The 16,483-nt window shown below is 38.0% G+C and overlaps 1 protein-coding gene across 2 annotated transcripts in view; it reads right to left on the bottom strand.

Moving 5' to 3' along the window:
- The window catches only part of LOC126237191 (sphingomyelin phosphodiesterase-like), a 373,735-nt gene that overhangs the window by 238,644 nt on the left and 118,608 nt on the right, over positions 1-16,483 (bottom strand). Inside the window, exons 9-10 of one of the 2 annotated variants that reach the window (XM_049947069.1) lie at positions 13,329-13,509; positions 4,564-4,754 (exon numbers count right to left, since the gene is read on the bottom strand). The exons of the other annotated variant lie outside the window; for it this stretch is intronic. Coding sequence (XP_049803026.1) covers positions 4,564-4,754; positions 13,329-13,509 — 372 coding nt within the window. The remainder of the gene's footprint in view (positions 1-4,563; positions 4,755-13,328; positions 13,510-16,483) is intronic. 2 annotated transcript variants of the gene reach the window in all.

Raw genomic sequence — 16,483 nt, 5'->3', positions numbered from 1 at the left:
GGGGGGGGGGGGGGGGGGAGTTGTAGAAAGAAGAACGCGAACTTATAAATTTTGATACTGTAAGTTCACACCACTATGTATGGGGTATCCCATTTATCTGACGACCACCTGTGCCATAGAATAGATGTCGGGTAGCGAGTGCTCCATTGCCCAGCGATTAGATACCGTGTTGCCCATCTACTGCTGAGGTACATGACTACATTTAAAATACAAGCAAATAAATTTTGTACTCAGCCATGTCATGCAAGGAGATGCTGGAACTGCCTACCATTATTTTCCATGCATTTCAAACATCTACTCAAGACATTATTAATCACATGATGTAATTCTCATTGAGATATTGAATTAATTAATTCACGGATATTATCCTTCAGTTCCTCTATTGTGTGAGGATTTGTTGTGTACACTTTGACCTTCAGTGCACCCCATAAATAAAAATTGCACGTAGTTAAATCAGGACTTTAGTGGGCCACCTATTGTTACTAATCACTCTTTCATTGAAGACATCATGAATTGCGTGCAAACAAACATTGGCCTTATGAGCCCTTGCCGAACCCTGTTGAAAACTGCAAAGCTTCATTCTCTTTGACTCAGTTCATTAAGAAATGGTCACAAATTGTTGTGCACCTGTCTTTCACCTGTAACTGTGTCATTAAAAAATATTGGGCCTATTATTTTGTCACCACTAACTGTGCACCACACCCCTATTTTCTGATCATGAAGGGTTTTTCTCGTGAAGCACAACAGGTCTACATGCGCTCCTGTACTGACAGTTTTGGGAATTAACATACCTGTATAAATGGAACCAAGCCTTGTCTGATAGTGTCATGCACTTGTTTTAAAACCCATTCACAAAACTTAACCTTCTACACAAGATCATCAAGTCTTGAACTACTGATACCTTATAGGGCCTTAGCCCAAGCAGCTTAGCACCTCTTTGTATAGAGGTGCACAATATTTGTGTATGCTGTCAAAGACACCTAAGAGACTTTTAGGGGAATTTTCCAGGCAGTAAGCAATGTCATCAAGACGAGCTTCTGGGAGCACTGTATGTTGTCGTTTACACTTCTTGTCTTGAACACTTCTTGTTTCATGAAATTTATTCACTAATTTGTGAACTGCATCATGACTTGGAACTTGAACACCTGAAAACTTCTGTTCAAACAATGTCTGAACAATATGAGTGGACTCTGCATGCACATACAAATTGTATATAAACATGTATTGTATAACTGAATAATTTGCTCTTGCCATTTTTGTATTTGCAAACTTCACTGTTACACTCTTGATGCCTGTTTCACTACTCGAATAACGTTGGCGAACAAGGCACTTTTGTCTGTATGACCTTCAGGCTATAACCCACAAAAAATGGAGGGGGTAAGGGGGGGGGGGCATAGTGTGGTCTCGCAGGACCCATTCGACCAGTAAGTGCGGTTTCCATGGCTGGTGTGCATTACCCCAGGCAAACAGTCATCAGGTAAATGGAACACTCTGTATTAAACTGCCTTAAACTTCTGTGTCTATGTGTCTTATATGTTTCTCTAATTGCTGACAAGTCAAGAATGATGCATGTCTGATACAGCTTCAATGCACCACTGTCTTAAAATGGCATACTTTCATAACACACAAGCTGTAATATGAATACAACAAAATACAAAAATGCTTTACTCAGCAATATGATAGTTCTCTTCATTTCCTTCAATAAATTGTACCAGTATTGACACATTTTCAATGTGCTAATGTATTGAAAAAGCATGATCTCATAGTAAGTAAGTTATAAAAAATAACTCACAATACATGGGCTTTAACTTATGAGTCCAAAATCCAGTATGGCATGTTCTAAGTTCTGCATGTGATGTAGAATGGCTAGACTAAAGAGACCTGTCTACAGGGAGACCAATAAGAGCTGCGCTTTGTGGAATCCATGCCCCCAACCCTCTGCTACACTGAGCTTAACCAGCACTGAATGTGCAGCTTAACTACTACCTAGTAAAAAACCATCAGTCAGTATCATCGGTTCCTTAACATTGACTGTCATTATGTAAATTCGTATGGGAAATATTTGAAATTTGTACTGCTTCATCTCAGAGACTATAACTACAAGCCACCCGTAAAATGATACTTAGAAAGATAAAAGATGATTGGTTTACAACACTGTGTGACAGTCTTACAACTTACTGAAGGAGAAAATAAAAAGTTAATGTAAAGACCTGGGCCCTCACAGGCTCATCATCTCAACAGCAGTAAACCAATAATTTCTTGTTATCATCATTGTTCATGCAATAAAATGTTTGTGGTTGAGGTTGAAAAGCACTGTGATGAATTAAAGAAGACACTGATTAAATCCAAAGTGGCCTAATTTACTACAAATTATCTGAATTTGTACCACATTTACCTGGGTATAAGAGGCTTTTTCTTCTTTTCTTTTTCTTGTTTTTATAAAAAGAAAAAAGAGGGTCCTTGAGAAAAAATTATTTTTAACAAATTCTGACTGATGAAAATTACAAACTGTTTTTTTCTGAAATAAAGTATCTGCCTAAAACATTAGCATTATATCCATTCTAAACTTAAACTAGTCACTGATTGCCTACAATTTGATAACACTAGAAGTAATAAAATAAATAAAGAGAAACTGTTTACATTAATTTTTGTCTTCACTACCTGTTTTGCTTACTAAGTTTGTCACCTGGTGTATCACTATTCTTAAGCATCACTGTCCTCCTAATCACACAGTGAAATTTATATCATTGCTGTCACAAATATTTGCCTATCCCTCTGAATATGTCATGGTTTCTGAAGCAGCGGTTACAGTGAGACCTGAGAGCAAAGCTGTTTCTTTTACTGAATACATGTATTGTACCTTTCACGATTTACCTTCATCTACCATGTATATGACCCACAATGCTTTCAGTATTAAAAATTAGAGTAGCTCTTTACAAGTCCTAAAATAGTTCATGAAGGATGAAGACTGAAAGACTGCAGCCACAGCCAGATCAGAACTGTATGTAGGTAAAGAATATGCTTCAATTGTGGAACTGATTGATGCCTATAACAGGGGCATTACTGTCCACACTGCAGGACTCATATCATCCTCTTTGTCTTTTTCAAGTAGCACTCTATTCATGAATAATGTGAGCAGACTACACTGCACAACTAGAGCTTCAGTCTCTTAAAGCTTTTCTCCTGCAGTTCCCAACTCCGTACGTTATCCAACAATTCTGTATAGTAGCACCTCTGGGAGAAGGGTTTGACTGATAACTGACTTATTTCAAGTTAGCAAAGTTGTGCTAATGTCGGCCTACCTAGTAGCTGAAATTGCATGCTAATTAGAGTTACAAATATATGAGAATTAGTAAGAGAAAAGAACCATCAGACTGTAGCTGGAAGACTGCTGGTGGGTCAAGTTTATCTTACCTGGTAAGAAAATCACCAATAAAAGGTAAACAAATCTTGAATGACTCTAAGTCCAAGACACACACTTAACATGTTAGGTGATTTGATACCAATAAGCATTTCGTTAGAAAAATGAAGTTTCGATATTGTATGCGTACCTTCATAATGGTTGAAATTCATTTTCCAAGATCTATATTTCCAAAGTATTACATGTACAAATATGATTGATGCATTACTAGAACTGTAAACTCATCAACTTTGCATTTTGCACTTGACAAATGTCCTACAAGTGCCCCTCTGCCCACACAACACAAGCCCAAGTGGTAGTCAAGTTCATCCATGTCCTGTCAATGGTCATCACCACAGCATTGATGCATTCTCTGAGCTGTTCCAGTGTTCATGGCGAATGGGGCATGCATAAATACATCCTTAATATACTCTTAAAGGAAAAAAGCCACAGGGTGTTAGGTAAGGTGACCTACAAGGCCAAGGGAACAAACAATGTGGAAGTTTGTCATGTAGGTAGTGATGAACATTGATGCTCCAATGAGGGTGTATCGGATCCTGTTCTTTTCTATAATTCCTCCCGAATGTACTCTGTACCATTGTAACAGATAAACATCTCACATTTCCAACACACAAAAACTCTTTTCTTACTTGCAATTTTATCCAGACACTGCACTTGCAATGCCAACAGATGGCCACAATGCAACTGGGTGAGACCACAGTTCTACTCATGCACCTAGCATATTTATACATTTAATACTTCGAAGAAAGAAAAACTTTGAAAATGAATGACTCATTTATAGTAGTCCATAATATGAAAACAAATCATAAAAGAAATCAATGCAATTCTATTAATGAGAAATGTAGTGAGAAAATCCTAGAAGAGAGAAACCCACATCAACAACAAGAGTTTATGCTAAGTAAGACATGATAAAAAGGAAACAAAAGTGAGAAAATTAAATAAAATTAAAAGATATGAAAAATGTGCCTCATTAGATGCATTTATAACAATGTATACTATAGTTACACATCTAATTTCTTTCAGACTATCAATTATCTCCACATATTTGGCCAACAGAAGACATATGTATTTTGAATAAATCATATTTTGGCTCACTGTGTTATTTCCTGTCACTAATGTAGGAAATGACATATTCAGCTTACCCATAGTATTGTTGTATGATCTCAGGAGTCTCAGCCATTCGATGGATTAATTTGTCCAATTCAGTCAAATTCATAGAATCCACACCATAAGCTTCTCGGAAAGAGTAAAGCTTGTACCAGTTAGGTTCCGTATTTGGTTCAAGGTTTGCTTCAGTGAGATTGAACATCCAAGAAGTGTAATCCACAACAGCCTATATTTGAGATGAAAAATTTTACTACAGTCTGCATACTTACAATTCTTTAGTTCTTTTTAATATCTTAATGCTTTTGAGATTGAATCTGTTCCTTTTTAATTAATTAGAGCAAAATACAAACAAGTAAAGGTAATACAAAAATTAAGGACTGCAAAAATAATAGGTTCTTCTTGTTACTGTTTAAAAATGGGGAAAAGCTTCAGACATTTTTAATAGCTAAGCAGATAACATGGATGAAAAAAATAGCAGATAAGTAGTTTACTGAAACTCAAAGTAACAATAACAACTGTTAGAATTGCTCAGCAAAACAATAAATTTTGGAAAAGTGAGTTGAATCCTTATTGTTATATCCTTACTGTAGTTTTTATGTGCATAGTATGGGAGAATGAATCAACTGAGTTAGTGAGGAATGAGAGACAAATGTTGATGATTTGTCCATTAGCATTACACACTATTTTATCTTCTATATAGCAAAAGCTAATACTTTTATGGACTTAATCATCTGTGTGCAAACACCTTAATTTAGTTAGTTTTGTATGGATCATATATCATATTCACAGTACTAAGATGTGAGATGCGGTCTGTAGGGTAGATGAGGAAGAACATTCCAACGACATTTTGTGAGCTCCATTTGGGTGCACAGACTTGCTGTGAAGCCTTGCATCACCATAGACAAGGAGAAGTCCATTTGCACTTTTGTGGCAATGAATGCATCAAAGTCATTTCTTCAATTTTCTGACATTAACACAATACACTTTAGAGTCAATGGTTGCACCATGAGGGAAGAAATCAAGGAGAACAACCCCTTCAGAGCCCCACAAGACTGTTGTCATGACTTTACTGGTAGAGGGTGTGGCTTTGAACTTTTCCTTTGGAGGAGAGGTAATGTGGCACCATTCCATGGATTACTATTTTGTTTCTGGTTCGAAGTGATGAACTATGTTTCATTGCCTGTGACAATGATTGACAAAAAATTGCCACAATCAGCCTCCTAATATGCAAGCAGTTCTGCATAGTGATTCTTCATTGCTTGTTATATCTTTGGTTAGGTGGCAAGGATCCCAATGGGCACACATCTTTGAGTATACAAACTCTTTGAATGAGTGTGTCAGCTCAACCAACAGAGAAGTCCAATTGAGTAGTGAGTTATTTGATTGTGATCCATGAATCACTTCAAATGAGAGTGTCCACACATTCCAACATTGCAGGAGTCACAGCAATGTGTAGCCAGCTGGCATGCAAAAGATCAGACAGGTTTGCACAACCTTGTTTGGATGATGACAGATGCCCGCCCAATTTCTTTGCTGCCAGGCCCCTGAAGAAATTCTGCAAGTGTCTATGAATATCTGTGGTGCTCTGGTTTTCTACTAAAAGAAGCTCAATGGCAGCTCTCTGCTTGGAATGCACCTCTGTTACATGCAACATTTTGAAGGATATGTATAGTGCTGTGACCTATCAGAACTTCATGAAACTATACAGGCCGAAGCAGAAATATTCCATGATGACCCAGAACAAATTCTGCATTTTTTCAACTGAAAGTAATTAAGGAAAATGTGTTCTATTAGTTACTGAACTCCCTTCATGTTGAACAATTTATCATTTGTTCAGCTGTTACAAATTTTCATTTAAGTCCTGTGCACAATGTTTGTTAACTATTTACAAGATTATTAATTTTTAATCCTTTGGAGGCTAGTATGCACAGTGACCATTGAACACTCAAATCTAAAGGACACCAGTCAGTCACAGTCACAAAATCCATAATTTGTGGCAGATTGAGTTTTCGAGAATAACATAGTCATCACTGATGCGTTACCAGAAGAGTCATAAGATTACCAACTAGTCAGAGCATAAATTTGTGGCAAATGACACTAGCCTTTATATGACAGAAACAAAAACTTAATTATTCACAAAATACTGTGATTCACACAGTCACATGCATTAGTTAGTTTACAGAAAATACCAATTTGCACTATTTTATTATTTAATGCTTGTAAAATTTGGTGAGTGAATGTCTAAATGGCATTCTCAGTAGAACAACTATTCTAACTGTAATTTGCTGATCATAATATTGTTGCTCAGGTGAGATACTATTGTAGAATGTGTCATCTTCTCGAAAATTTTGGAAAATGATGTCAGGTGTGGCACATATATAGGCAGCTTTAGGCCTCAGGTATTGTGAGAATGGAAGCTAAGCTGGTGGTACCATTCCCTCCTACATTGTTCAGGGGAATTTGTACTGTGTGGGAGAGGAAACAATAAGCTTTGCGTAGCGAAGCTTTAAGATTTTTCAAATGTTTTTCTTACTTACAAGTTAATGTTGCAAAACAAGAATGGGTGTGTTTGAGTCTTTTGTGCAACACATGCAGAAGTAGTGAAGCATATTGCACTCAAACCAAAGTTTAAGGGGGCAATTTCAAACTACAATACTTTCTTTATGTCCACCCCCGGTAGATGAATGGTCAACGTGACGGATTGTCAATCTTCTGGGCCCGGGTTTGATTCCCGGCTGGGTCAGGGAATCTTCTCTGCCAATGGACTGGGTGTTGTGCTTTCCTCATCATCATCCTATCATCCTCATCAACTGCAGGTCGCTGAAGTGGCATCAAATTGAAAGACCGGCACCCGGCGAACGGTCTGCCCAACGGGAGGCCCTAGCCTTACGATTAAATAAATAAATACTTTCTTTATAATATTAAACATTTACATTATTGTTAATCATAAACATATAAAACTATAATAAACATATAAGACTAACCCCCCATGAACCATGGATCTTGCCATTGGTGGGGAGGCTTGCGTGCCTCAGCGATACAGATAGCCGTACTGTAGGTGCAACCACAATGGAGGGGTATCTGCTGAGAGGCCAGAAAAACGTGTGGTTCCTGAAGAGGGCCAGCAGCCTTTTCAGTAGTTGCAGGGGCAACAGTCTGGATGACTGACTGATGTGGCCTTGTAACATTAACCAACACGGCCTTGCTGTGCTGGTACTGCGAATGGCTGAAAGCAAGGGGAAACTACACTCGTAATTTTTCCCGAGGGCATGCAGCTTTACTGTATGGTTAAATGATGATGGCGTCCTCTTGGGTAAAATATTCTGGGGGCAAAATAGTCCCCCATTTGGAACTCCGGGCAGGGACTACTCAGGAGGACATAGTTATCAGGAGAAAGAAAACTGGCATTCTACAAAACGGACTGTGGGATGTCAGATCCCTTAATTGGGCATGTAGGTTAGAAACTTTGAAAAGGGAAATGGATCAGTTAAAGATAGATATAGTGGGAAGTAGTGAAGTTCAGTGGCACAATACTTATGGTCACATGAATATAGGGTTATAAATACAAAATCGAGTAGGGATAATGCAGGAGTAGGTTTAATAATGAATAAAAAAATAGGAGCGCAGGTAAGCTACTATGAGCAGCATAGTGAATGCCTTATTGTAGCCAAGATAGATACAAAGCCCACGCCTACCACAGTAGTACATGTTTATATGCCAACTAGCTCCACACATGATGAAGAGATTGAAGAAATGTATGATGCGATAAAAGAATTTATTCAGATAATTAAGGGAGGTGAAAATTTAATAGTCATGAGGGACTGGAATTTGACAGTAGGGAAAGGAGGAGAAGAAAAAGTAGTAGGTGAATATGGAATGGGGGTAAGCAATGAAGGAGGAAGCCGCCTGGTAGAATTTTGCATAGATCATAACTTAATTATAGCTAACACTTGGTTTCAGAATCACGACAGAAGATTGTATGTGTGGAAGAGGCCTGGAGACACTGGAACATTTCAGATAAATTATATAATGGTAAGACAGAGATTTAGGAACCAGGTTTTAAATTGTGAGGCATATCCAGGGGCAGATGTGGATTCTGATCACAATTTATTGGTTATGAACTGTAGGCTAAAACTAAAGAAAGTGCAAAAAGGTGGCATTTTAAGGAGATGGGATGTGGATAAACTAAAGGAACCAGAGGTTGAAGAGAATTTCTGAGAGAGCATTAGGGAATGACTGACAAGAATGGAGGAAAGAAATACAGTAGAAGAAGAATGGGTAGCTTTGGGTGATGAAACAGTGAAGGCAGCAGAGGATGAAGTAGGTAAAAAGATGAGGGCTATTATAAATCCTTCAGTAATGGAGGAGATATTGAAGTTAATTGATGAAAGGAGAAAATATAAAAATGCAGCAAATAAAGCAGGCACAAAGGAATACAAATGTCTCAAAAATGAGATCGACAGGAAGTGCCAAATTTGCTAAGAAGGGATGGCTAGAGGACAAATGTAAGGATGTAGAGGCATATATCACTAGGAGTAAGATAGATACGGCCTACAGGAAAATTAAAGAGACCTTTTTAGAAAAGAGAACTACCTGTATGAATATCAAGAGCTCAGATGGAAGGCCAGGTCTGGGCTGGGAAGGGCAGGTGGGAAAGTGGAGGGAGTATATAGAGCGTCTATACAAGGGTGATGTAATGATACTGTGAGAAGAATTTGACAGGGCACTGAAAGACCTAAGTCGAAACAAGGGCCCGGGAGTAGACAACATTACATTTGAACTACTGATAGCCTTGGGAGAGTCAACCACGACAAAACTCTGCCATCAGGTAAGCAAGCTGTATGAGACAGGCAAAATAACCTCAGACTTCAGGAAGAATATAATTATTCCAATCCCAAGGAAAGCAGGTGTTAACAGGTGTGAAAATTACTGAACTGTCAGTTTAATAAGTTATGGCTGCAAAATACTGACACATATTCTGTACAGACAAATGGAAGAACTGTTAGAAACCGACCTCACGGAACATCAGTTTGGATTCTGTTGAAATGTTGGAACACGTGAGGCAATACTGATCCTATGACTTATCTTAGAAGATAGATTAAGGTAAGGCAAACCTATGTTTCTAGCATTTGTAGACTTAGAGAAAGCTTTTGACAATGTTGACTAGAATACTCTCTTTCAAATTTTGAAGGTGGCAGGGGTAAAATACAGGGAGCGAAAGGCGATTTACAATTTGTACAGAAACCAGATGGCAGTTATAACAGTCGAGGGACATGAAAGGGAAGAAGAGGTTGGGAAGAGAGTGAGACAGGGTTGTAGGCTATCCATGATGTTATTCAATCTGTATATTGATGAAGCAGTGAAGGAAACAAAAGAAAAATTTGGAGTAGGAATTAAAATCCATGGAGAAGAAATAAAAACTTTGAGGTTTGCTGATGACACTGTAATTCTGTCAGAGACAGCAAAGGAGCTGGAAGAGCAGTTGAACAGAATGGACAGTGTCTTGAAAGGAGGATATAAGGTGAACATCAACAAAAACAAAATGAGGATAATGGAATGTAGTCGCATTAAATCAGTTGCTGCTGAGGGAATTAGATTAGGAAATGAGACACTTAAAGTAGTAGATGAGCTTTGTTAGTTAGGGAGCAAAATAATTGGTGATGGTTGAAGTAGAGAGGATATAAAATGTAGACTGGCAATGGCAAGGAAAGCGTTTCTGAAGAAGAGAAATTTGGTAACATCGAGTATAGATTTAAGTGCCAGGAAGTCCTTTCTAGAAGTATTTGTATGGAAGTGAAACATGAATGATAAATAGTTTAGACAAGAAGAGACTAGAAGCTTTCAAAATGTGGTGCTACAAAAGAATGCTGAAGATTAGATGAGTAGATCACGTAACTAATGAGGAGGTACTGAATAGAATTGGGGAAAAGAGGAATTTATGGCACAAATTGAATAGAAGATGGGGTCAGTTGGTAGGACAAATTCTGAAGCATCAAGGGATCACCAATTTAGTATTGGAGGTAAGTGTGGAGGGAAAAAAATCACAGAGGGAGACCAAGGGATGAATACACTCAGCAAATTCAGAAGGATGTAGGTTGCAGTAGTTACTCAGAGGTGAAGAATTTTGCACAGGATAGGGGTGCATGGAGAGCTGCATCAAACCAGTCTCTGGACTGAAGACCATAACATAAAGACTATAATGATCAACAGTGCCTGACAAAAAGGATGAAGCACCTTGAGGGGAGGAGAAAATGAAAAGGAGCTTCACAAGTTGAGTGACTGTGTCATGATATTTCAGCAATTACCAAACTGAGACAAATTTACCAAGACAATGTCATTATGATAACTGATTTCTGCCATAGAGCCTGGATACTTGCACAGAGTCAGTTGGGAAGAGTGTCATAAGTCTGAGCTGGTCTTGCAAGTTTTTCGAGGGGTGGATTTGGGGATCTTGCCAGCTACAAAACATCACGCAGACAGTTCATAAAGAAATGTACTATATGTCTGGTGAAAATGTTACCATAACAACACCACATGAGAGGTAACATATGGGGGTGCAGGTTGTCCTTGACATACCATTGTGCCCTCAGAGCCCCCTTGTTCACCACTACCCATGACCTGAAGTCATACCCCATGGCTCCCCACACCACAACACCAGGAGTAACACCACAGTGTCCCTCCAAAACATTGGAAGAATGGGACTTCTTCCCATATTGCAACCATAATCACCAAACATAATCATCAATGGTAGTGCAGAACTGCATTTCAGCACTGAACACAATGCGATGACATTCATCAGCAGTCTCTGCTTCCCAGTAACAGTAAAACTCCAAACACAGCCAGGATGCAGCATGGCATGCTAAGGCTCTAGTCCAGCTTCTGCTAGTCTCTGACCAACAGTGTGCAATGATGCAGAATGTTGCTGGGAGACCCCACTTGTTCTCATATGCTGGCACAACTTTTAAGGGGATGTGATATGCTTGGTGAACATTACAGAGATCCTTCCTTGTGGTGGTCAGATGTGGTTGACTGAACATTGACGATGAGTAATCCTACCCTCAGATTCTCATGCAGTCCATCATCAGTCCACTTTCACATCTGAAAGCCCCACAAAACTGCATAATATTGCAAGATTCAACCAGATGGCCAAATGGAGATCCTACAGTGAAGCCTCTTTCAAATTATGTCAGGTGCTGCTAATGCTGTCACACACAAGGAAGTGGCATCTACGTGTCCTTCACAGTGATCACTCTACATCTGAATGCAGCCCACACCCTTTATATACCCTCAAGGTCTGCTAACAAAACTAGACATGAACAACACAAATGCACTCTGGTACCCATTCTACCTGTCACAGATCGTTTATGTATACATCAGCTATGGGTATTTTATGTAGTTACAGTAATGTCTGACCATATCTTCTGGGTGCTTCACTTTTATGTCGGGCTGTGTGTCTATGTGAAGAAGTAACATGCCAAATGTTCAAAATAACCTGAACCAAGGGAAAGAACAGTGAGGAAAGTGACCAGTCTCAGTGAGGCAGGATACTGGAACTGACACTGCACAAACTGTCTGTGTTAGAAGACAGAAGGCTGCCATGAACAATACACTAAACAGAGGCCAGTGAGTGCCAACCATACTGCTACAGCTGATGGGGTTTCCACACAACAGTTGCAGATATCAACTCACCAGCATTGTGTGTAACTGTAACTGCTCATGGTCTGTAACTGCTCACAGTTTAGTAGCGATTGTTCATAGTTCAAGTTCTCTGTTTTATGTTGTTTGCAGACTATAACTAACTGTTTACAAAATGCATTGATCTTTAATTTAAGGAGTTTTTTCTCAGTGCCACTGCTAAGATAATAGATTCTTCATCTATGAACTTCCTATCTAAAAGCTTAGAAGGGAGCAATTACCAAGCAGGTTGGGAATCTGTTAAAAGTCAACTTTTCAACATGCATCAAAAATTTGGTGAACAAGAAAACTTTATTGAATTGTGATGAGCAAAACATATTTATTTGCAACCTTTTTGAAGTATAATAGTTAATAATTTAAGTAGCAAATATTCACTGTCTCATGCCTCTGATGTCAATTCAGCATATCTTCTTCCAAGAAGTTGTCAAGCAACTTTCAACAGTGTGTCAAAAGTGACACGATCAGAGCTGAAGTTAATATGGAGTAAGAGGATAAACATAGCCCTTTTACATTTCAATGAGTTACTGTTAGAGTCCAATATGAGGGCTGGGATAATCGTGCCTCACGCAGAAAGTGAAAGTAAGGTTTGGCTATGGCCTGTCTGCCACCAGCCACAGAGAATTTAATCTGAGCTACGGCTTTATAAATGCTAGCAGAGCTGGAACACAAAAGCACTATTTGATTATAAGTGAAGATGCACATGACAATGAATTGTGGTTGCTGAACTGTTGTTCTGACAGTAATGAGAAGGCAGTCATGCAACATTTTACCACTTGGTAAAAGCAGAAATATCAAAGAATGACTAATTTGATTAGAACCTGTTTGATCAATAGAATGATGACAATCACACAACTAAGCAGAAGTGTTACAGATTATCCAGATGGCAAAGATATTTGTGATGTAAGTTTGAGAGTATAGATGGCATAGGGATGAATTTAGATACTGTGTGGGTTGGGTGGGTGACAGAACACTATTTTGAGTGATGGTGATCAAATTTTTGTACCAATGTTTGTTGAAACAGTTGTTTTCTGAGTAGCTTATTATCTAATCCTCCTAATAAGTCCTTAGTAACAGCAGGTTGTTGTAATGAAAGTAAATTACTCACTCCTGTATTTCCATCCACTTTGTACACTTTGTAATTTGGATTTACATTACTTGCTGTCACAACACTTCCTCCATTGTAAGCAACAACGCTAGCCCTAGATCTATCATCGGAAGCATAGTGCAGCTGAAAAATGTCTTTGTGTGAGTGTCCATTGAATACAGCTGCTATGGTATACTCAAATCTGAAAATGAATATAAAGATGAACAATAAAAATTAATAATAAAGATTAACAATAATAACACAGAAAAAGTTTAAAAGAGTGCAAATGGTAACAGAATAAATCAATACTGAACAACAAGAAAAATCAAAAAGGAAATTTTCAAAAAATTGGTAAACATGTGGCAGCATGTATACATAATACGTTCCAAAATGCCATGCACAAATACAGTGTTTTCCAGTGCTCACAACTCTGGATCTGATGGTGATAAAAAGTTAGGTGAAGTGTTTTGGATAGCTCTTGTGTTAGGGACCATTTGTACACCCAACAGAAGGATTGTCTTAGTGACACTATCCTACAGCATAGGGACAAAATATTAATATTACACTTCCTTCTGCTTAGAAAAGTGGAGCAAATTGGTTGGTTCTTTTTGTGTTTCATGTGGTCTATGGTGGGTTTGATGGGACTTACAGAGGCACTATTAGTTCATGGGTAGTTCCCCCAAAAAGGATTTCTTTACTATACTTTGGCCATCACCATTGAACCAAAACCCAGCCAAGGATTCCAAGACGGCTAAGTAAAGCAAATAGTTGAAATTCCCAAGATCCTGATTTTGGATAACCTTGAAAATTTTCTTGATGTCTTTAACTGTTTCCAAGATACAGAGATTCAGAGTTACCCTACTTGTACACATAAAATACATGTATAAAATCCAATGTGAGACAAAAACAAAGTTTATAAAATAACTTAGCATGGAGAAGTAAGATGTAAAGTGCCTTTGTTATCTTCAGGAAATCCCACATTGTAGTACTGAAGCACACACAAATTTTTTTTTGTTCATAAGATCTGGTTTGAGCTGTAAAATTACTTTTGCATTATTTCAATTTCACATAAAAATCTGCCTAAATTTTACTGACCAATACATTTCTTTTCATATAAGTTACATGCCCAGCTGCAACAGGGAATAAAAGAGAACCCATGGAAAAAGTCTCCTTTCAGAGCACAAAAAATGTGAATATGTTCCTATTTTTTAAAAGCTTCTGACTGAAGAGTGGGGTACTACCTTCTTCAGCACCTTTAAAAATTTTCCCAAAAAGTTTGGCTTGCAAACATATGTGCACTATTTTATGCTGAGACAGGAAGATAGCAGACAGTGGTTGTGTTACAGAACGAGCAAAGGAGACATTGGCAGTGTGAGAGGAAGAGCAGGACACAGTGGCAGTGAAACATAGATGACAGTGACAGGACAGCACTAGGAAAAGAATGAAGGAGACAGTGCTGGGTTGGGTGTATGTGTGTGTGGGGGGGAGGGGGGGGGGGGTAGGAGGAATAAAGAGAAAATGAGAAGTGGGGAGAGCCAGTGATAATGAGAGACAGAGTGTATGACAATGACAACAAGAAAGAGAGAGAGATAGTGATAGCGAGAAGAGACTGCAGCAGTAGGAAGGAAGGAATGAGATATTAGCAATAAGAGATAGCAAAGAAACAGTGACAGTGAGAGGAGATTGTAGTAGTAGGTCACAACAAAGGGGACTGTGGCTCTGAAAAGGACAAAATGACATATAGATACAGAGAGATAATGACAATGAGTGAATGAGAAAGGGCAACTAGGAGTTGGTGGGTATGACCAACTTACAACAGTGGACTAGTGGATATGAGTGAGTTACAGTAAAGGGAGCTTGTGGAAGTTTGAGGTGAGTTGTATGTTTAAAATAAATTAAAAAAAAGGTTTGCATCCAAAGTTTTTGGAAAAAACTTTAAAGGTTCTGAGGAAGGGAGAATTAGACAGCTTGTATCCTACTTTTCAGTCAGAGTCTTTTAAATAAACAGGAACATATTCACGGTTTTTGTGCACCAATAGCAGTATTTTTCTGTTGGTGAAATACTGATCTCAGAAGAAATTAAGGCACAAAACTAAGCTTCTAATGTATTAAAATACAATTAATATGAATATAGGGTGAAGGAGAACTGGAAAATATAAATTAACAAGGAAACACACAAATAATCGTATTTGTTCCTTGTTTTCAATACCAAGATATAAAGATAATGAAAATTTATTACAAAAGAACATAATTTTCTGGAAATATGAGGAGTCTAAATGGGTATAAAATATCCACAGCTCATCTACTCTCTCTGAAATACCCAATCTGTGTACTGAAGAAGTATACTGATGCCATAAAAGTTAACTTTCAAGAGGCAAGCCTTATGTTTCTCACTCAAGAAATGTAATGCTAAAGGTAAATTAAATTGTGGTTATGATTCTTCACTATGACCATTCACAAAAATATTACGAACTTTGAAGAGGCAGATTAACGAATACATCTAAATAAATTTAATATTTTTTAGTACAGCATAATTTAGTTTTAGAAGACAGAAGTAGGAGATCTACCATAACAGAGCACCTAGCAGAAGACCATTTAAGGACTTGAATACTGTTGACTGTAAAATTATAGAAAATAGTTGGAGTCACACTGTATAAGAAATATGAAAAGTATCTGATAAGTAAATTTGATGAAGAAAAAATGCCACTCTTGGTGGTCAGCATGCAGTTCCTCATCTCAGTTGAAGATGAAATGGTATCTTGCAAAATCCAGTCCCACCAATAGTGGAAATGCAAATTAAAAAATGAGGTTCTAGCAATGCTGTTACTATATGCAGTGTGGCCTTGAACAGGTAGCATGAACTCTGCATTGCATTGGAGCTGTCCCATTAACTCCGTGAAACAAGGAAATGCCATGGGGAATGGATATACAGACTTGCAATTGTTCAATTTATGTTCATGCCAAACATTTTATTTTTATTTATTTATTTTATTTTTATTTCTTTCCCCCAGTTAAAGCATCAAATTGTATCCAGTTTACATCTCCACAACACAGTATCTTGTGTATATCTTTCTGTTACTGTTGCCTTCATCTAAACATTAAGACATAACATGAACTTCTTATAGACGTAAATGACCACTTTGTTTCCTCCATAATGCAAGTGAAGTGAATAGAAA

Source organism: Schistocerca nitens, chromosome 2 (assembly GCF_023898315.1).
Source record: "Schistocerca nitens isolate TAMUIC-IGC-003100 chromosome 2, iqSchNite1.1, whole genome shotgun sequence".
Taxonomy (NCBI): domain Eukaryota; kingdom Metazoa; phylum Arthropoda; class Insecta; order Orthoptera; family Acrididae; genus Schistocerca; species Schistocerca nitens.
The sequence above is the reverse complement of the archived record's forward strand: the minus strand, read 5'-3'. Positions and strand labels throughout refer to the sequence as shown.